A 22320-nucleotide genomic window follows, 5' to 3' on the forward strand; every position below is an offset into this window, starting at 1 on the left:
CGTCGCCAGGTTTTTCCTCCGACACATTGGTGTGGCTGGCTTCCGGGTTAAGTGGTCATTGTGTCAAGAAGAAGTGCGGCTTGGCTGGGTTGTGTTTCGGGGGACGCACGGTTCTCGACCTTCGCCTCTCCCGAGTCCATACGGGAGTTGCAGCGATGGGACAAGACTGTAACTACCAATTGGGGAGAAAAAGGGGTAAAAAAATACTAATAATTGCATGACTGAGACCTCTAAAAACACAAAAATGTATTACAGATTTCTTGATTTATCTTAGATTAATTCGGACTATTTTGAGGAAGTGTTACTGGCTACATTGTTGCAACAGTGTCTCGAGAGGGACAAACAACAATATTGCCACATTTTTTCAAGTTTTCAAGCAAATGTATTTTATGAACAAATCGCCACATGGGTGGAATGTTATTCATATTTTTCATAATTTCACAATTAATCCAAATTATATTTAAAAATAATATATAAATATGCGTCGCTATGTAAAAATGTGGACAACCCTTCAAATGAATGGATTTGTCTATTTCACCTGTGGCTGACAGGTGTATAAAATTGAGCACACAGTCATGCAATCTCCATAGACAAACATTAGCAGTAGAATGGCCTTACTGAAGAGCCCAGTGACTTTCAACGTGGCATCATCATAGGATTCCACCTTTCCAACAAGTCAGTTCGCCAAATGTCTGCCCTGCTGGAGCTGCCCCGGTCAACTGTAAGTGCTGTTATTGTAAAGTGGAAACGTCTAGGAGCAACAACGGCTCAGCCGCGAAGTGGTAGGCCACACAAGCTCACAGAACGGGACCGCAGAGTGCTGAAGTGCGTAGCGTGTAAAAATCATCTGTCCTTGGTTGCTTGGCTGGAGGGATGTAAAGCTCGCCGCCATTAGAATCCCGCTTCACCACCTGGCAGTCCAACGGACAAATCGGGGTTTGGCGGATGCCAGGAAAACGCTACTCGCACAATGTAGTGCCAACTGTAAAGTGCCAACTATAAAGCATAGTGGCAACTATAAAGCATATAGTGCCAACTATAAAGCACAGTGGCAACTGTAAAGCATAGTGCCAACTGTAAAGCATAGTGGCAACTGTAAAGCATAGTGGCAACTGTAAAGCATAGTGCCAACTATAAAGCATAGTGCCAACTGTAAAGCATAGTGGCAACTATAAAGCATAGTGGCAACTGTAAAGCATAGTGGCAACTATAAAGCATAGTGGCAACTGTAAAGCATAGTGCCAACTATAAAGCATAGTGCCAACTGTAAAGCATAGTGCCAACTATAAAGCATAGTGCCAACTATAAAGCATAGTGCCAACTATAAAGCACAGTGGCAACTATAAAGCATAGTGCCAACTATAAAGCATAGTGGCAACTATAAAGCATAGTGCCAACTGTAAAGCATATAGTGCCAACTATAAAGCATAGTGGCAACTATAAAGCATATAGTGCCAACTATAAAGCACAGTGGCAACTGTAAAGCATAGTGGCAACTGTAAAGCATAGTGCCAACTATAAAGCATAGTGCCAACTATAAAGCATAGTGGCAACTATAAAGCATAGTGGCAACTATAAAGCATAGTGCCAACTGTAAAGCATAGTGGCAACTGTAAAGCATAGTGCCAACTATAAAGCATAGTGCCAACTATAAAGCATAGTGCCAACTATAAAGCATAGTGCCAACTGTAAAGCATAGTGCCAACTGTAAAGCATAGTGCCAACTGTAAAGCATAGTGGCAACTATAAAGCATAGTGGCAACTGTAAAGCATAGTGGCAACTGTAAAGCATAGTGCCAACTATAAAGCATAGTGCCAACTGTAAAGCATAGTGGCAACTATAAAGCATAGTGGCAACTGTAAAGCATAGTGGCAACTGTAAAGCATAGTGCCAACTGTAAAGCATAGTGATGCAACTATAAAGCATAGTGGCAACTGTAAAGCTATAGTAGTGCAACTGTAAAGCATAGTGGCAACTATAAAGCATAGTGCCAACTGTAAAGCATAGTGGCAACTATAAAGCATAGTGCCAACTATGTAAAGCATAGTGGCAACTGTAAAGCATAGTGGCAACTGTAAAGCATAGTGGCAACTGTAAAGCATAGTGCCAACTATAAAGCATAGTAAAGCATAGTGCCAACTGTAAAGCATAGTGGCAACTATAAAGCATAGTGGCAACTATAAAGCATAGTGGCAACTATAAAGCATAGTGGCAACTGTAAAGCATAGTGCCAACTATAAAGCATAGTGCCAACTGTAAAGCATAGTGGCAACTATAAAGCATAGTGGCAACTATAAAGCATAGTGGCAACTGTAAAGCATAGTGCCAACTGTAAAGCATAGTGGCAACTGTAAAGCATAGTGGCAACTGTAAAGCATAGTGCCAACTATAAAGCATAGTGCCAACTGTAAAGCATAGTGGCAACTATAAAGCATAGTGGCAACTGTAAAGCATAGTGCCAACTATAAAGCATAGTGCCAACTGTAAAGCATAGTGGCAACTATAAAGCATAGTGGCAACTGTAAAGCATAGTGCCAACTATAAAGCATAGTGCCAACTGTAAAGCATAGTGGCAACTATAAAGCATAGTGGCAACTGTAAAGCATAGTGCCAACTGTAAAGCATAGTGGCAACTGTAAAGCATAGTGGCAACTGTAAAGCATAGTGCCAACTATAAAGCATAGTGCCAACTGTAAAGCATAGTGGCAACTATAAAGCATAGTGGCAACTGTAAAGCATAGTGGCAACTATAAAGCATAGTGGCAACTGTAAAGCATAGTGCCAACTATAAAGCATAGTGCCAACTGTAAAGCATAGTGGCAACTATAAAGCATAGTGGCAACTATAAAGCATAGTGGCAACTATAAAGCATAGTGGCAACTATAAAGCATAGTGCCAACTGTAAAGCATAGTGGCAACTGTAAAGCATAGTGGCAACTGTAAAGCATAGTGGCAACTGTAAAGCATAGTGCCAACTATAAAGCATAGTGCCAAGATGCTGTAAAGCATAGTGGCAACTATAAAGCATAGTGGTAACTGTAAAGCATAGTGGCAACTATAAAGCATAGTGGCAACTGTAAAGCATAGTGCCAACTGTAAAGCATAGTGGCAACTATAAAGCATAGTGCCAACTGTAAAGCATAGTGCCAACTGTAAAGCATAGTGGCAACTGTAAAGCATAGTGCCAACTATAAAGCATAGTGGCAACTGTAAAGCATAGTGCCAACTGTAAAGCATAGTGCCAACTATAAAGCATAGTGCCAACTATAAAGCATAGTGCCAACTATAAAGCATAGTGGCAACTGTAAAGCATAGTGCCAACTGTAAAGCATAGTGCCAACTATAAAGCATAGTGCCAACTGTAAAGCATAGTGCCAACTATAAAGCATAGTGCCAACTATAAAGCATAGTGGCAACTGTAAAGCATAGTGCCAACTGTAAAGCATAGTGCCAACTGTAAAGCATAGTGCCAACTGTAAAGCATAGTGGCAACTGTAAAGCATAGTGCCAACTATAAAGCATAGTGGCAACTGTAAAGCATAGTGCCAACTGTAAAGCATAGTGCCAACTATAAAGCATAGTGCCAACTATAAAGCATAGTGCCAACTATAAAGCATAGTGGCAACTGTAAAGCATAGTGCCAACTATAAAGCATAGTGCCAACTATAAAGCATAGTGCCAACTGTAAAGCATAGTGCCAACTATAAAGCATAGTGCCAACTATAAAGCATAGTGGCAACTGTAAAGCATAGTGCCAACTGTAAAGCATAGTGCCAGCCAACTGTAAAGTTTGGTAGAGGAGGAATTATGGTCTGGGGCTGTTTTCATGGTCTGGGGCTGTTTTCATGGTCTGGGGCTGTTTTCATGGTCTGGGGCTGTTTTCATGTGCCAACTGGGCTAGTGCCAACTTAAAGTTCCAGTGTAAAGTAGGCAATTAAAGCATAGTGGCAACAACATACATTCTTGATGATTCTGTGCTTCCGACTTTGTGGCAACAGTTTGAGGAAGTGCCCTTTCCTGTTTCAGCATAAAGCAATGCCCCTGTGCACAAAAGCATAGTGTCCATAAAGCAGAAATGGTTTGTCTGTAAATCAGTCATTGTGGAAGAACTTGTTTTCAGGCCTGCATGGTCAGAGCCCTGACCTCACTGGGGCTGTTTTCATGGTCTGGGGCTGTTTTGGAACTGTTTTCAAGCCAGGCCTGTTTTCGCCTGTTTTCAACATCACTGCCAGTGTAGTGGCAATTGACCCAACACTTCTTGATGCTCTTGTTTGGCTGAATGGGAAGGCCCTTTCCTGAGCAATGTTCCAACATCTAGTGGAAACACTTCCCAGAAATGGTTTGTGGAGGCTGTTAAGAACTAGCAGCCTGCAAGAGTTCCAACATCTAGTGGAAACACTTCCCAGAATGAGTGGAATGGCTGTTATAGAGCAATGTTCCAACATCTAGTGGAAACACTTCCCAGATGAGTGGAGGCTGTTATAGCAGCAATGTTCCAACATCTAGTGGAAACACTTCCCAGATGTGGAGTGGAGGCTGTTATAGCAGCAATGTTCCAACATCTAGTGGAAACACTTCCCAGATGAGTGGAGGCTGTTATAGCAGCAATGTTCCAACATCTAGTGGAAACACTTCCCAGATGAGTGGAGGCTGTTATAGCAGCAATGTTCCAACATCTAGTGGAAACACTTCCCAGATGAGTGGAGGCTGTTATAGCAGCAAAGGGGGGACAGACTCCATATTAATGCCCGTGATTTTGGAATGTTCGACGAGCAGGTGTCCACATATTTTTGGTTATGTGGTATATTTCAGTCATCTGTCATTTATATAAAGGGTAATATTGGGATGCAAACTCAAAATGTAATACATTTCAACTCTATATCCGACATGGTAGAGTGTCTCCTTCTTTTTAAGCCCACAACCATGTGTGTGAAGGTGTATACTCTTGTTTCAAAGTAGATTTGTTTAAGACTAACAAGAATCACTCTGTGACCCTGATTCAGCCCACTGCAGTATAGGGTTATTAATGGAGTATGCTACCACAGACGTTGGCTTTCGCCTAGCCAAGTTCTGCTAGGAGCAAACAGAACCTGGTCTGCAGGTGCCTTAACCCATACGCTGTCTGGCCCATCCTGTACCTGACACTGTGCTGGAAACCTATCCTACCCACTCAGAGACTCTGGCAGTACAAACACATCTTCTCCCTGCCTGCCTGGGTGTCTCTCTGTCTCGGAGACCTAATTTAATTACACACTGGGTGGAGGATGAGGGTTGGGGTAATTAGCTAGAATAACATAGTAGGGGAGGGGAGCTGTCTGAGCCAAGACTGTACTGTCTGAAAGAGACCCTTCATCGGAGGGGGTGGGGGTGACAGAGAGAGAGAGAGAGAGAGAGACAGAGATAAAGGCCCTATTCAGGGTGGGGGGGGGTTTACATATCACTCTGTTGTGATGTCATCAGAGTGAGCCACACCTTTGGAGTTACAGGAATCCCCCTGGTCTATAATAGCTTGTTATATACCAGTATGTTTGAAGTACAACACAAGCCATCGAATATCACACACACACATCTAGCTAAGCACAGTGTTGTGATGTCAACAGAGAACAGGGATGAGGTCATCAAAATGAGAAAGGTGTAACTGAGGCTCAGGGTTGTGATGTCATAAGCGTGTGACCTACCCTGGATGCATTGCAGCGAGCCGTCCTCCGCTCTGATGGTGAAGGTCTCCCCTGGATTCACCTGTACCAGGATCACCTGTCGAGACCAGAGAGACAGATCAGACAAAACACATCGATCACAGACAGGTTCAGACACAGCACAATGATAACAGACCGGATCAGACACAACACAATGATAACAGACCGGATCAGACACAACACAATGATAACAGACCGGATCAGACACAACACAATGATAACAGACTGGTTCAGACACAACACAATGATAACAGACCGGATCAGACACAACACAATGATAACAGACCGGATCAGACACAACACAATGATAACAGACTGGTTCAGACACAACACAATGATAACAGACCGGTTCAGACACAACACAATGATAACAGACCGGATCAGACACAACACAATGATAACAGACCGGTTCAGACACAACACAATGATAACAGACTGGTTCAGACACAGCACAATGATAACAGACCGGATCAGACACAACACAATGATAACAGACCGGTTCAGACACAACACAATGATAACAGACTGGTTCAGACACAACACAATGATAACAGACTGGTTCAGACACAACACAATGATAACAGACCGGTTCAGACACAACACAATGATAACAGACTGGTTCAGACACAGCACAATGATAACAGACCGGTTCAGACACAGCACAATGATAACAGACCGGTTCAGACACAGCACAATGATAAATCAAATCCAATATTATTTGTCACATACACATGGTTAGCAGATGTTAATGCGAGTGTAGTGAAATGATTGTGCTTCTAGTTCCGACAATGCAGTAATAACCAACAAGTAATCTAACTAACAATTCCAAAACTACTGTCTTATACACACAAGTGTAGGGGGATAAAGAATATGTACATAAAGATATATGAATGAGTGATGGTACAGAGCGGCATAGGCAAGATACAGTAGATGGTATCGAGTACAGTATATACATATGAGATGAGTATGTAAACAAAGTGGCATAGTTAAAGTGGCTAGTGATACATGTATTACATAAAGATGCAGTAGATGATATAGAGTACAGTATATACGTATGCATATGAGATTAATAATGTAGGGTATGTAAACAATGTAAACATAGCATTGTTTAAAGTGGCTAGTGATATATTTTACTTCATTTCCCATCAATTCCCATTATTAAAGTGGCTGGAGTTTAGTCAGTGTGTTGGCAGCAGCCACTCAATGTTAGTGATGGCTGTTTAACAGTCTGATGGCCTTGAGATAGAAGCTGTTTTTCAGTCTCTCGGTCCCAGCTTTGATGCACCTGTACTGACCTCGCCTTCTGGATGATAGCGGGGTGAACAGGCAGTGGCTCGGGTGGTTGTGGCCCTTGATGATCTTTATGGCCTTCCTGTAACATCGGGTGGTATAGGTTTCCTGGAGGGCAGGTAGTTTGCCCCCGGTGATGCGTTGTGCAGACCTCACTACCCTCTGGAGAGCCTTACGGTTGTGGGCGGAGCAGTTGCCGTACCAGGCGGTGATAAAGCCCGCCAGGATGCTCTCGATTGTGCATCTGTAGAAGTTTGTGAGTGCTTTTGGTGACAAGCCAAATTTCTTCAGCCTCCTGAGGTTGAAGAGGCGCTGCTGCGCCTTCTTCACGATGCTGTCTGTGTGGGTGGACCAATTCAGTTTGTCTGTGATGTGTATGCCGAGGAACTTAAAACGTACTACCCTCTCCACTACTGTTCCATCGAAGTGGATAGGGGGGTGTTCCCTCTGCTGTTTCCTGAAGTCCACAATCATCTCCTTAGTTTTGTTGACGTTGAGTGTGAGGTTATTTTCCTGACACCACACTCCGAGGGCCCTCACCTCCTCCCTGTAGGCAGTCTCGTCGTTTTTGGTAATCAAGGCTACCACTGTTGTGTCGTTCGCAAACTTGATGACTGAGTTGGAGGCGTACGTGGCCACGCAGTCGTGGGTGAACGGGGAGTACAGGAGAGGGCTCAGAACGCACCCTTGTGGGGCCCCAGTGTTGAGGATCAGCGGGGTGGAGATGTTGTTGCCTACCCTCACCACCTGGGGGCGGCCCGTCAGGAAGTTCAGTACCCAGTTGCACAGGACGGGGTCGAGACCCAGGGTCTCGAGCTTGACGACGAGCTTGGAGGGTACTATGGTGTTAAATGCCGAGCTGTAGTCGATGAACAGCATTCTCACGTAGGTATTCCTCTTGTCCAGATGGGTTAGGGCAGTGTGCAGTGTGGTTGAGATTGCATCGTCTGTGGACTTATTTGGGCGGTAAGCAAATTGGAGTGGGTCTAGGGTGTCAGGTAGGGTGGAGGTGATATGGTCCTTGACTAGTCTCTCAAAGCACTTCATGATGACGGAAGTGAGTGCTACGGGGTGGTAGTCGTTTAGCTCAGTTACCTTAGATTTCTTGGGAACAGGAACAATGGTGGCCCTCTTGAAGCATGTGGGAACAGCAGACCGGGATAGGGATTGATTGAATATATCCGTAAACACACCAGCCATTTGGTCTGCGCATGCTCTGAGGGCGCGGCTGGGGATGCCGTCTGGGCCTGCAGCCTTGCGAGGGTTGACACGTTTAAATGTTTTACTCACCACGGCTGTAGTGAAGGTGAGGCCGCATGTTTTGGTTGCAGGCCGTGTCAGTGGCACTGTATTGTCCTCAAAGCGGGCAAAAAAGTTATTTAGTCTGCCTGGGAGCAAGACATCCTGGTCCGTGACGGGGCTGGTTTTCTTTTTGTAATCCGTGATTGACTGTAGACCCTGCCACATACCTCTTGTGTCTGCGCCGTTGAATTGAGATTCTACTTTGTCTCTATACTGACGCTTAGCTTGTTTGATTGCCTTGCGGAGGGAATAGTTACACTGTTTGTATTCAGTCATGTTTCCGGTCACCTTGCCCTGATTAAAAGCATTGGTTTGCGTGTACCAACACAATGATAACATCCCGGTTCAGACACAACACAATGATAACATCCCGGTTCAGACACAACACAAGGATAACAGACCGGTTCAGACACAACACAATGATAACATCCCGGTTCAGACACAACACAATGATAACATCCCGGTTCAGACACAACACAAGGATAACAGACAGGTTCAGACACAACACAAGGATAACAGACCGGTTCAGACACAACACAATGATAACAGACCGGTTCAGACACAACACAATGATAACATCCCGGTTCAGACACAACACATCGATCACAGACCGGTTCAGACACCACACATCGATCACAGACCGGTTCAGACACAACACAATGATAACAGACCGGTTCAGACACAGCACAAGGATAACAGACCGGTTCAGACACAACACAATGATAACAGACCGGTTCAGACACAGCACAATGATAACAGACCGGTTCAGACACAACACAATGACAACAGACCGGTTCAGACACAACACAACGATCACAGACATACATGAGAAGGAAACAAAGACGTTACTCACACTCAGTCAGGACAAACAACACACACACACACACACACACACACACACACACACACACACACACACACACACACACACACACACACACACACACACACACACACACACACACACAGACAGCTCCCAGGCCTCAAACACTCAAGACAACTGCATATATTTGCAGGCTGTTTGAGTGTGAAGCATGTTACCGTCATGGTGTCCATGTGGAGGTTGCTGAGACTGTGGCTGTAGACATGGAAAACATGTCCTGCCATGGCACATTCATACACACCACACACACACACAAACCCCGCATACACACCACACACACACACACAAACCCCGCAAACGCACCACGCACACACACAAACCCCACAAATGCACCACACACACACACAAACCCCGCACACACACAAACCCCACAAACACACCACACACACACAAACCCCGCAAACCCACCACACACACACACACAAACCCGCCACACACACACAAACCCCGCAAACCCACACACAAACCCCGCAAACTCACCACACACACACACAAACCCCGCAAACCCAACACACACACACAAACCCCGCAAACCCAACTCCACACACAAACCCACCACACACAAACCCCGCAAACCCACCACACACACACACACAAACCCGCCACACACACACAAACCCCGCAAACCCACACACAAACCCCGCAAACTCACCACACACACACACAAACCCCGCAAACCCAACACACACACACAAACCCCGCAAACCCAACTCCACACACAAACCACACAAACCCCGCAAACCCACCACACACACACACACACACACACAAACCACGCAAACACACACTACACGTGCTACAGGTGTGTCTTCTTCCCAGCCCGTTCATATCCCCTCCTGTTCAATCCGCGTCTTCCCATAGCGACGTTAAGCTGCTCTCTCGCCTATCCCCTCACATGCAAACGGACACACACACTTCCTGCATTGTCTGCTGCTGCTGTTGCTATGGGAACCATGGTGCGCACTAGCGGGAGACCCAGGTTTACAGAGGAGAGCCTCATCACATAGAGACACGCCCACAGGGTTTATAGTGATACAGCTCTACATCCACGAACAAACTGTCTTGTCTGTTCATGTGTTTTGTCTTCAATTGTTATCTGATGGCTTTTATCTCTACAGGTAGACAACACACACACACACACACACACACACACACACACACACACACACACACACACACACACACACACACACACACACACACACACACACACACACACACACACACACACACACACACACACACACACACACACACACACACACACACACACACACACACACACACACACACACAGCCCATCTCAGTGTCTGGGTTTTCTGCAGATAGTCATCTGACCAGCCTGCCTGACAGTCCTCTTTGATCCCTAGTAGGAACCTTCTTTATTGGGTGTTACAATGAAAACGCTCCTTAAGGATTTCCCTCAGGGAAGGGCTTGAACGGGACACCTCCTTCACACTAGCCGAACTGCGTTTGGCATTTGTACAATGTGCGTGTGCGTTACCAACCTGTTGCGCTGCGTCTCCATTAACCATGTGTTGCATCAGCGGCAGCTCCCCGTTCAGCAGCGGAGGCGGAGCTAAGTCCATCAGCTGGTCGGTCATCATCATGGTGACGTACATTCATGGATACACACACTGGCCTGGCCTACCTTGAGAGAGAGAGAGAGAGTTCAATTCTACATTACTACATAAATGAGTACACATACAGGCTGGTCTGGCCTACAATGTTCAATGAAGCAAACTGTACATCACAGAGTTTAAAACTGTCCCATGAGATCACACACACACACAGGACCACTTTAACTCCAGATACTGAGGTCAGCACTACCCTGCACTACACCCCCCTACACACACACAGGACCACTTTAACTCCAGATACTGAGGTCAGCACTACACTACACTACACACACCCCTACACACACACAGGACCACTTTAACTCCAGATACTGAGGTCAGCACTACACTACACTACACCCCCCCCCCCCCCTATACACACACACAGGACCAATTTATCTCCAGATACTGAGGTCAGCACTACACTACACTACACCCCCTACACACACACAGAACTACTTTAACTCCAGATACTGAGGTCAGCACTACACTACACCCCCCCCCACACACACACACACACACAGGACCACTTTAACTCCAGATACTGAGGTCAGCACTACACCCCCCACACACACACACACACAGGACCACTTTAACTCCAGATACTGAGGTCAGCACTACTACACTACACCCACCACCCCACCCCCCCACACACACACACACACAGATACACACACACACACACACACACACTTTAACTCCAGATACTGAGGTCAGCACTGCACTACACCCCCCCACACACACAGGACCACTTTAACTCCAGATACTGAGGTCAGCACTACACTACACCCCCCCCACACACACCACACTCCACACAGCACTTTAACTCCAGATACTGAGGTCAGCACTGCACTACACCCCCCCCCCCCCACACACACACACAGGACCACTTTAACTCCAGATACTGAGGTCAGCACTACACTACACCCCCACCCCCCCACACACAGACCCACTTTAACTCCAGATACTGAGGTCAGCACTACACTACACCCCCCCACACACACACACAGAACCACTTTAACTCCAGATACTGAGGTCAGCACTACACTACAACCCCCCCCCCCTACACACACATGCACACACCTCTCCCTAGAGGCAGGTGAGGTAGGTGTTGTAATTGGGGGCTGCTGAGTGATATCACTACTAAAGAGCTGCTGACTAATGACTATAGGAGCAATGCTGCTGTTCACAAAGACACACACACACAGACAAAGAGACACACACATAGTGACACAGAGACAAACAGACACACTAGGGCTGGCCTAAAAATCCTCTCTCAATGTTTTCAAATTCATGGGCCATTCACGATTAATATCGCGAGATTTTGTTTAATGTTTTCTTTTTACATTGCCATTGAAAGGAATTGATGTACATTGCCATTGAAAGGAATTGATGTACATTGCCATTGAAAGGAATTGATGTACATTGCCATTGAAAGGAATTGATGTACATTGCCATTGAAAGGAATTGATGTACATTGCCATTGAAAGGCATTGATGTACATTGCCATTGAAAGGCATTGATGTACATTGCCATTGAAAGGCATTGATGTACATTGCCATTGAAAGGCATTGATTGAAAGGCATTGATGTACATTGCCATTGAAAGGCATTGATGTACATTGATGTACCCATTGAAAGGCATTGATGTACATTGCCATTGAAAGTACATTGCATTGATGTACATTGCCATTGAAAGGCATTGATGTACATTGCCATTGAAAGGCATTGATGTACATTGCCATTGAAAGGCATTGATGTACATTGCCATTGAAAGGCATTGATGTACATTGCCATTGAAAGGCATTGATGTACATTGCCATTGAAAGGCATTGATGTACATTGCCATTGAAAGGCATTGATGTACATTGCCATTGAAAGGCATTGATGTACATTGCCATTGAAAGGCATTGATGTACATTGCCATTGAAAGGCATTGATGTACATTGCCATTGAAAGGCATTGATGTATTGAAAGGCATTGATGTACATTGCCATTGAAAGGCATTGATGTTGACATTGCCATTGAAAGGCATTGATGTACATTGCCATTGAAATTGGCATTGATGTACATTGCCATTGAAAGGCATTGATGTACATTGCCATTGAAAGGCATTGATGTACATTGCCATTGAAAGGCATTGATGTACATTGCCATTGAAAGGCATTGATGTACATTGCCATTGAAAGGCATTGATGTACATTGCCATTGAAAGGCATTGATGTACATTGCCATTGAAAGGCATTGATGTACATTGCCATTGAAAGGCATTGATGTACATTGCCATTGAAAGGCATTGATGTACATTGCCATTGAAAGGCATTGATGTACATTGCCATTGAAAGGCATTGATGTACATTGCCATTGAAAGGCATTGATGTACATTGCCATTGAAAGGCATTGATGTACATTGCCATTGAAAGGCATTGATGTACATTGCCATTGAAAGGCATTGATGTACATTGCCATTGATGTACATTGCCATTGATGTACATTGCCATTGAAAGGCATTGATGTACATTGCCATTGAAAGGCATTGATGTACATTGCCATTGAAAGGCATTGATGTACATTGCCATTGAAAGGATGTACATTGATTGCCATTGAAAGGCATTGATGTACATTGCCATTGAAAGGCATTGATGTACATTGCCATTGAAAGGCATTGATGTACATTGCCATTGATGTACATTGCCATTGATGTACATTGCCATTGAAAGGCATTGATGTACATTGCCATTGAAAGGCATTGATGTACATTGCCATTGAAAGGCATTGATGTACATTGCCATTGAAAGGCATTGATGTACATTGCCATTGAAAGGCATTGATGTACATTGCCATTGAAAGGCATTGATGTACATTGCCATTGAAAGGCATTGATGTACATTGCCATTGAAAGGCATTGATGTACATTGCCATTGAAAGGCATTGATGTACATTGCCATTGAAATTGCCATTGATTGATGTTTACATTGCCATTGAAAGGCATTGATGTACATTGCCATTGAAAGGCATTGATGTACATTGCCATTGAAAGGCATTGATGTACATTGCCATTGAAAGGCATTGATGTACATTGCCATTGAAAGGCATTGATGTACATTGCCATTGAAAGGCATTGATGTACATTGCCATTGAAAGGCATTGATGTACATTGCCATTGAAAGGCATTGATGTACATTGCCATTGAAAGGCATTGATGTACATTGCCATTGAAAGGCATTGATGTACATTGCCATTGAAAGGCATTGATGTACATTGCCATTGAAAGGCATTGATGTACATTGCCATTGAAAGGCATTGATGTACATTGCCATTGATGTACATTGCCATTGAAAGGCATTGATGTACATTGCCATTGAAAGGCATTGATGTACATTGCCATTGATTGCCATTGAAAGGCATTGATGTACATTGCCATTGATGTACATTGCCATTGATGTACATTGCCATTGAAAGGCATTGATGTACATTGCCATTGAAAGGCATTGATGTACATTGCCATTGATGTACATTGCCATTGAAAGGCATTGATGTACATTGCCATTGAAAGGCATTGATGTACATTGCCATTGAAAGGCATTGATGTACATTGCCATTGAAAGGCATTGATGTACATTGCCATTGAAAGGCATTGATGTTTATGGCATTGATGTACATTGCCATTGAAAGGCATTGATGTACATTGCCATTGAAAGGCATTGATGTACATTGCCATTGAAAGGCATTGATGTACATTGCCATTGAAAGGCATTGATGTTTATGGCATTGATGTACATTGCCATTGAAAGGAATTGATGTACATTGCCATTGAAAGGCATTGATGTACATTGCCATTGAAAGGCATTGATGTTTATGGCATTGATGTACATTGCCATTGAAAGGCATTGATGTACATTGCCATTGAAAGGCATTGATGTACATTGCCATTGAAAGGCATTGATGTACATTGCCATTGAAAGGCATTGATGTTTATGGCATTGATGTACATTGCCATTGAAAGGCATTGATGTTTATGGCATTGATGTACATTGCCATTGAAAGGCATTGATGTACATTGCCATTGAAAGGCATTGATGTACATTGCCATTGAAAGGCATTGATGTACATTGCCATTGAAAGGCATTGATGTACATTGCCATTGAAAGGCATTGATGTTTATGGCATTGATGTACATTGCCATTGAAAGGCATTGATGTTTATGGCATTGATGTACATTGCCATTGAAAGGCATTGATGTACATTGCCATTGAAAGGCATTGATGTACATTGCCATTGAAAGGCATTGATGTTTATGGCATTGATGTACATTGCCATTGAAAGGCATTGATGTACATTGCCATTGAAAGGCATTGATGTACATTGCCATTGAAAGGCATTGATGTACATTCGTGCAACGATTGTGCTTTTTTCGCAAATGCACTTTTGTTAAATCATACCCCATTTGGCGAAGTAGGCTGTGATTCGATGATAAGTTAACAGGCACCACATTGATTAAATAATATAATATAATAATTGATTATATGCAACGCAGGACAAGCTAGTTAACCTAGTAATGTCATCAATCATGTGTAGTTAACTAGTGATTATGATTGATTGATAGTTTTTATAAGATAAGTTTAATGCCAGCTAGCAACTTACCTTGACTCCTTGCTGCACTCGCGTAACAGGTGGTCAGCCTACCACACAGTTTCCTCGTGGAATGCAATGTAATCGACCATAATCGGCGTCCAAAAGTGCCGATTACCGATTGTCACGAACTTGAAATCGGCCCTGACGATTAATCGGTCGACCTCTACTTGTGAGTACCTGTGCTTAGTAGTTTCGGCTTTCGTGCTACGCGTATTTTTAGTACGGGTCTCGTCCCGCGTATTGTTAGTACGGGTCTCGTCCCGCGTATTGTTAGTACGGGTCTCGTCCCGCGTATTGTTAGTACGGGTCTCGTCCCGCGTATTGTTAGTACGGGTCTCGTCCCGCGTATTGTTAGTACGGGTCTCGTCCCGTGTAATCTTTAGAGGTTTATCCTCGCTCTTCTGTTTGGGTTACATCCCTGTGTATTTTATATACAGTTTTGTTTTGGGCTTCGTCCCCATGCCTTTTCATGACACGTTGTATTTTGGGTGGAGTAATAAAAAAAACTATTACGTATTCCTGCGCCTGTCTCCGATCCTTATACAACGTGACATTGGCTAAGCTTTTCAAAACCATAACGCCCACTAATAATGTCATTATTTTATCAAAATAGTTGAATCTGCTTTTTTTTTTTTTGCAATAATCACTGGCTTTCAAATATGTCTATGGAAATGCCACCCTTCTATTACACATTTTACTACAACCATGCATGGATGCATTCACTAATAACGACTAACTTCTTGTAACAGGCATTATAGAAAAGGAACACAGGTCTCACCACCAATCTCTCAAGCACAAGCCCACGTGCTAGTTAGTAGCCAGCTAATCTTTATATTTCAAATTGAGCCAACTTGGATCTGGTAGAACAGTTGAATTGTTATGAACACACCTTCTGTCCGTCTCCAACTCTTTGACCAGCATGCTAGCCTGTCCACTTTGTTCAGATGTTGAAATCAAGTTGCCTACCTTATTTCCAAGAATAAGAACGAGTTGACAATTCCTTATACTTTATAATTGTGTTTAACCTGTTGAGTGTAGGGGGCAGTATTTTGATGTTTGGATGAAAAATGTACCCAAATGAAACTGCCTATTTCTCAGGCCCAGAATCTAGAATATGCATGTAATTGTCAGATTAGGATAGAAAACACTCTAAAGCTTCCAAAACTGTCAAAATATTGACTGTGAGTATAACAGAACTGATATTGCAGGCGAAAACCTGAAAGGAAGGAAAATCCAACCCGGAAGTGCCATTTTTCCTGAAAGCTCTCTGTTCCATAGCCTGCCTTTGCTCCATTTAAAGGGATATCAACCAGATTCCTTTTCCTATGGCTTCCCCATGGTGTGAACAGTCTTTAGGCATCGTTTCAGGCTTTTATTTTAAAAAATGAGCGAGAAAGATCACATCACGTCAGTGGATGGCTGGGTGCCAGAAGCGTTTTGCATGCGCAACAGCTTGGAGCAGACATTTTCTCTCTCTCTCCTATTAAAGAAGCTACAGTTCCGGTTGAAATACTATTGATTATATATTGTAAAAACAACCTGAGGATTGATTATAAAAAACGTTTGGCATGTTTCTACTAACTTTACGGATACTACTTGTAATTTTTGTCTGCCCGGTCTTGACCGCTCGAGCCTGTGGATTTCTGAACATAACGCACCAACCAAATGGAACATTTATTGTGTAACTGGGAGTTTGTGAGTGCAAACATCCGAAGATCATCAAAGGTAAGCAATTCATTTTATTGCTTTTCTGACTCTCATGACCAATCTACTTGGCTGCTAGCTGTTTGTAATATTTTGTCTACTGAGAGAGATGTCCTTACATAAACGCTTGGTATGCTTTCAACGAAAAGCTTTATTGAAATCTGACAAGCCAGGTGGATTAACAACAAGCTAAGCTGTGTTTTGCAATATTGCACTTGTGATTTCATGAAAATTAAATATTTTTAGTAATTTAATTTGAATTTGGCGCTCTGCAATTCAGCGGATGTTGACGAAAATGATCCCGGTAACGGGATGGGTGCATCAAGAAGTTAATGCGTATTGCACATTTATAAAACACAGACTAGACAGCTAGTGTTTCTCTTTGGCTAAAACGCTGCTAGCAGAACCTGGTACTGCAATGCCGCATGCGACAAACTGTGCGTACATTTTCTAGAATCAGTGTTCATTGATACTCCCGTTTAGTAGTGTCTGCTCTTCACGCAATTTGAGGAGTTTAGACATAAAAAGGCTATTGTCCGAAAGTGAACTTCTCCTCTATTACAGTAAAATAATGTCTCGATGCGTTTCCGTGTCCATATGAGCGAGTTGATCTCTCACCTTTGTTGTTGTGAGTGGCAGGGGGAGGGGCTTGGTGTGTGTAAACCGAGAGGAAGAGGCGAAGCGAGAGGTTTCACTCTTGCCAAACTCTGTCCAAAATAAGCACAATTCGTGTCTATGGACATATATTGGACCTAAGCTTATCGCCTGCGTTCACGAATTTAGAACAAGGACTCCCATTGTCAGGGAGACATGAGCATCTGGTCAATATATACAGATCTCTGGTGTAAATGGGAAGGCCCACACAGCACAGAAGGAGCGAAGGTGACATGCGGACATAAAAACTATTTGGAATATACGCAAAAACATACATTCAAATTAATTGGATATACGGCCCTGCCCTAACACACACACCAGAGGGAGAGCAGGAGGAACAGAGAGAAACAACGGGAGTGAGAGGAGGCGAGATGGAGACCTGTCTGCAAAAGGAATGTGGGTGAATTGGGCAAAACTGATGACCCTATACTGACGCAGCGTTTCACACACACACACACACACACACACACACACACACACACACACACACACACACACACACACACACACACCCAACCCCCCACACACACACACGGAAACACACACACACGGAAACCCACACACGCACATGGAAACCCACACACGCAGACGTAAACCCGCACACGCACACGGAAACCCACACACGCACACGGAAACCCACACACGCACACGGAAACCCACACACGCAAACGGAAACCCACACACGCAAACGGAAACCCACACACGGAAACCCACACAAGCACACGGCAACCCACACACGCACACGGAAACCCACACACACACACACGCACACGGAAACCCGCACACGGAAACCCACACAAGCACACCGCAACCCACACACGCACACGGAAACCCACAAACACGGAAACACACACACGCACACAGAAACCCACACACACACAGAAACCCACACACACAGAAGCCCCCCACACACACACGGAAACCCACACACACACGGAAACCCACACACACACACGGAAACACACACACACACGGAAACCCCCACACACACACACACACACACACACACACGAAAACCCACACACACACACACACGAAAACCCACACACACACGGAAACCCACACACGCACACACGGAAACCCACACACGCACACACGGAAACCCACACACGCACACACGGAAACCCACACACGCACACACGGAAACCCACACACGCACACGGAAACCCACACACGCACACGGAAACCCGCACACGGAAACCCATACAAGCACACGGCAACCCACACACACGGCAACCCACACACGCACACGGCAACCCACACGTGCACACGGCAACTCACACACGCACACAGAAACCCACACAGAAACCCCCACAGAAACCCCCACACACACACACGGAAACCCACACACACGGAAACCCCCACACACACACAGAAACCCCCCCACACACACACACACACAGAAACCCACACATGCAGAACCCCCCCCACACACACGGAAACCCACACACACACACGGAAACCCACACACACCCACACGGAAACCCACACACAGAAACCCACACGGAAACCCACACACACAAGGAAACCCACACACACGGAAACCCACACACACACGGAAACACACACACATGGAAACCCACACACACACACACACTCACGGAAACCCACACACACGGAACCCCCCCCCACACACACACACACACGGAAACCCCCTCCCACACACACACACGGAAGCCCCCCACACACACACACGGAACCCCCACCCCACACACACACGGAAACACCCCCCACACACACACACACACGGAAACCCCCCACACACACACGGAAACCCACACACACACACGGAAACCCACACACACACACGGAAACCCACACACACACGGAAACCCACACAGACACACGGAAACCAACACACACACGCGAAACCCACACACACACATGGAAACCCCCAAGCACACACACACACGGAAACACCCCCCAAGCACACACACACACGGAAACACCCCCCACACACACACACGGAAACACCCCCCCACACACACACACACACGGAACCCCCCACACACACGGAAACCCACACACACACACGGAAACCCACACACACGGAACCCCCCCCCCACACACACACAGAAACCCACACACACACGGAACCCCCACACACACACACACGGAACCCCCACACACACACACACACACACACACACACACGGAAACCCCCACACACACACGGAAACCCCCCACACACACACGGAAAACCCACACACACACACGCACACACGGAAACCCACACACACACACACACACACACAAACCCACAACGGAAACCCACACACACACGGAAACACACACACACACACGCGGAAACCCACACACACACACGCGGAAACCCACACACACACACACGCGGAAACCCACACACACACACGCGGAAACCCACACACACACACACACACGTGAAAACCCCCACACACACACACACACACACACGAAAACCCCCACACACACACACACACACACACACACACACACACGGAAACCCACACGCAAACATACACACACACACGGAACCCCCCCACACACACACACACACACACACACACACAGAAACCCACACGGAAACCCACACACGGAAACCCACACACACACGGAAACCCACACACACACACACACGGAAACCCACACACACGGAAACACACACACGCACACAGAAACCCACACACACACACACACGCACAGAAACCCACACACACACACGGAAAACCACACACAGAAACCCACACGGAAACCCACACACAAACACACACAAGGAAACCCACACACACGGAAACCCACACACACACGGAAACACACACACATGGAAACCCATACACACGGAAACCCACACACACGGAAACCCACACACACGGAAACCCACACACAAACCACACACACACACACACGGAAACCCACACACACACACGGAAACCCCCCACACACACACACACACGGAAACACCCCCCCACACACGGAAACACCCCCCACACACACGGAAACCCACACGGAAACCCACACACACACACGGAAACCCACACACACACACACGGAACCCCTCCCCACCCCCACACACACACACGGAAACACCCCCCCCACACACACACGGAAACACCCCCCCCCACACACACACGGAAACCCACACACACGGAAACCCACACACACACACGGAAACCCACACACCCCCCACACACACACGGAAACCCCCACACACGCGGAAACCCACACACACGGAAACCCACACACACACACGGAAACCCACACACACGGAAACCCCCATACACACACACACACACGGAAACCCCACACACACACGGAAACCCCCCACACACACGGAAACCCCCACACACACACGGAAACCCACACACACACACGGAAACCCCCACACACACACACACACAGAAACCCACACACGCAGAACCCCCCCACACATGGAAACCCACACACACACACGGAAACCAACACACACAGAAACCCACACGGAAACCCACACACAAACACACACAAGGAAACCCACACACGGAAACCCACACACACACGGAAACACACACACATGGAAACCCATACACACACACACTGTGGAAACCCACACACACACGGAAACCCACACACACGGAAACCCACACACACACACGGAACCCCCCACACACACACACGGAAACCCCCGCCCCCACACACACACATGGAAACACCCCCACACAAACACGAGACCCCCCACACAAGGAAACCCACACACACGGAAACCCCACACACAGATAAAGAGAACACAGTCATTCAGAACCTGGAAACACCACCCTGCATACACACACACGTCATCCCCCACACAGACACACGGAAACCACCTTGTCACACACACGGAAACCCACACACACACGGAAACCCACACACCCAACCCCCCCACAGACTGTCTGGAAACCCACACACAGTCTCCCCCCACACACACGGAAACCCACACAACACGGAACCCCCCACACACACACGGAAACCCACACACACACGGAAACCCAATGTTTACGGAAACCCACAACACGGAAACCCACACACACACGGAAACCCACACACACGGAAACCCACACACACACACACGGAACCCCCCACACACACATCACACAGAAACCCACACTGGAAACCCACACACACACACACGGAAACCCACACACACACACACACACACACACACACACGGAAACCCCCACACACACACACGAACCCCCCACACACACACACACGGATACCCCCCACACACGGAAACCCACACACACACGGAAACCCACACACACACACACAGAAACCCACACACACACAGAAACCCACACACACACGGACACACACACACACGGACACACACACACACACGGACACCCACACACACGGAAACCCACACACACGGAAACCCACACACACGGAAACCCACACACACACGGAAACCCACACACACACGGAAACCCACACACACGGAAACTGGACACACACTGGAAACCCACACAGACTACACGGAAACCCACACACACTGGAAACCCACACACACACGGAAACCCACACACACGGAAACCCACACACACAC

The 22320-nt window shown here is 46.0% G+C and overlaps 1 protein-coding gene across 1 annotated transcript in view; it reads right to left on the reverse strand.

Moving 5' to 3' along the window:
* Positions 1–22320, reverse strand: part of LOC124008046 (fibronectin type III domain-containing protein 3B-like) — a 188447-nt gene that overhangs the window by 145074 nt on the left and 21053 nt on the right. The window contains 2 exon segments of the mRNA XM_046318952.1: positions 5680–5755; positions 10681–10823. Of these exon segments, the coding sequence (XP_046174908.1) occupies positions 5680–5755; positions 10681–10794 (190 nt within the window). The 5' untranslated portion in view covers positions 10795–10823.

This window comes from Oncorhynchus gorbuscha, linkage group LG21 (assembly GCF_021184085.1).
Source record: "Oncorhynchus gorbuscha isolate QuinsamMale2020 ecotype Even-year linkage group LG21, OgorEven_v1.0, whole genome shotgun sequence".
Taxonomy (NCBI): domain Eukaryota; kingdom Metazoa; phylum Chordata; class Actinopteri; order Salmoniformes; family Salmonidae; genus Oncorhynchus; species Oncorhynchus gorbuscha.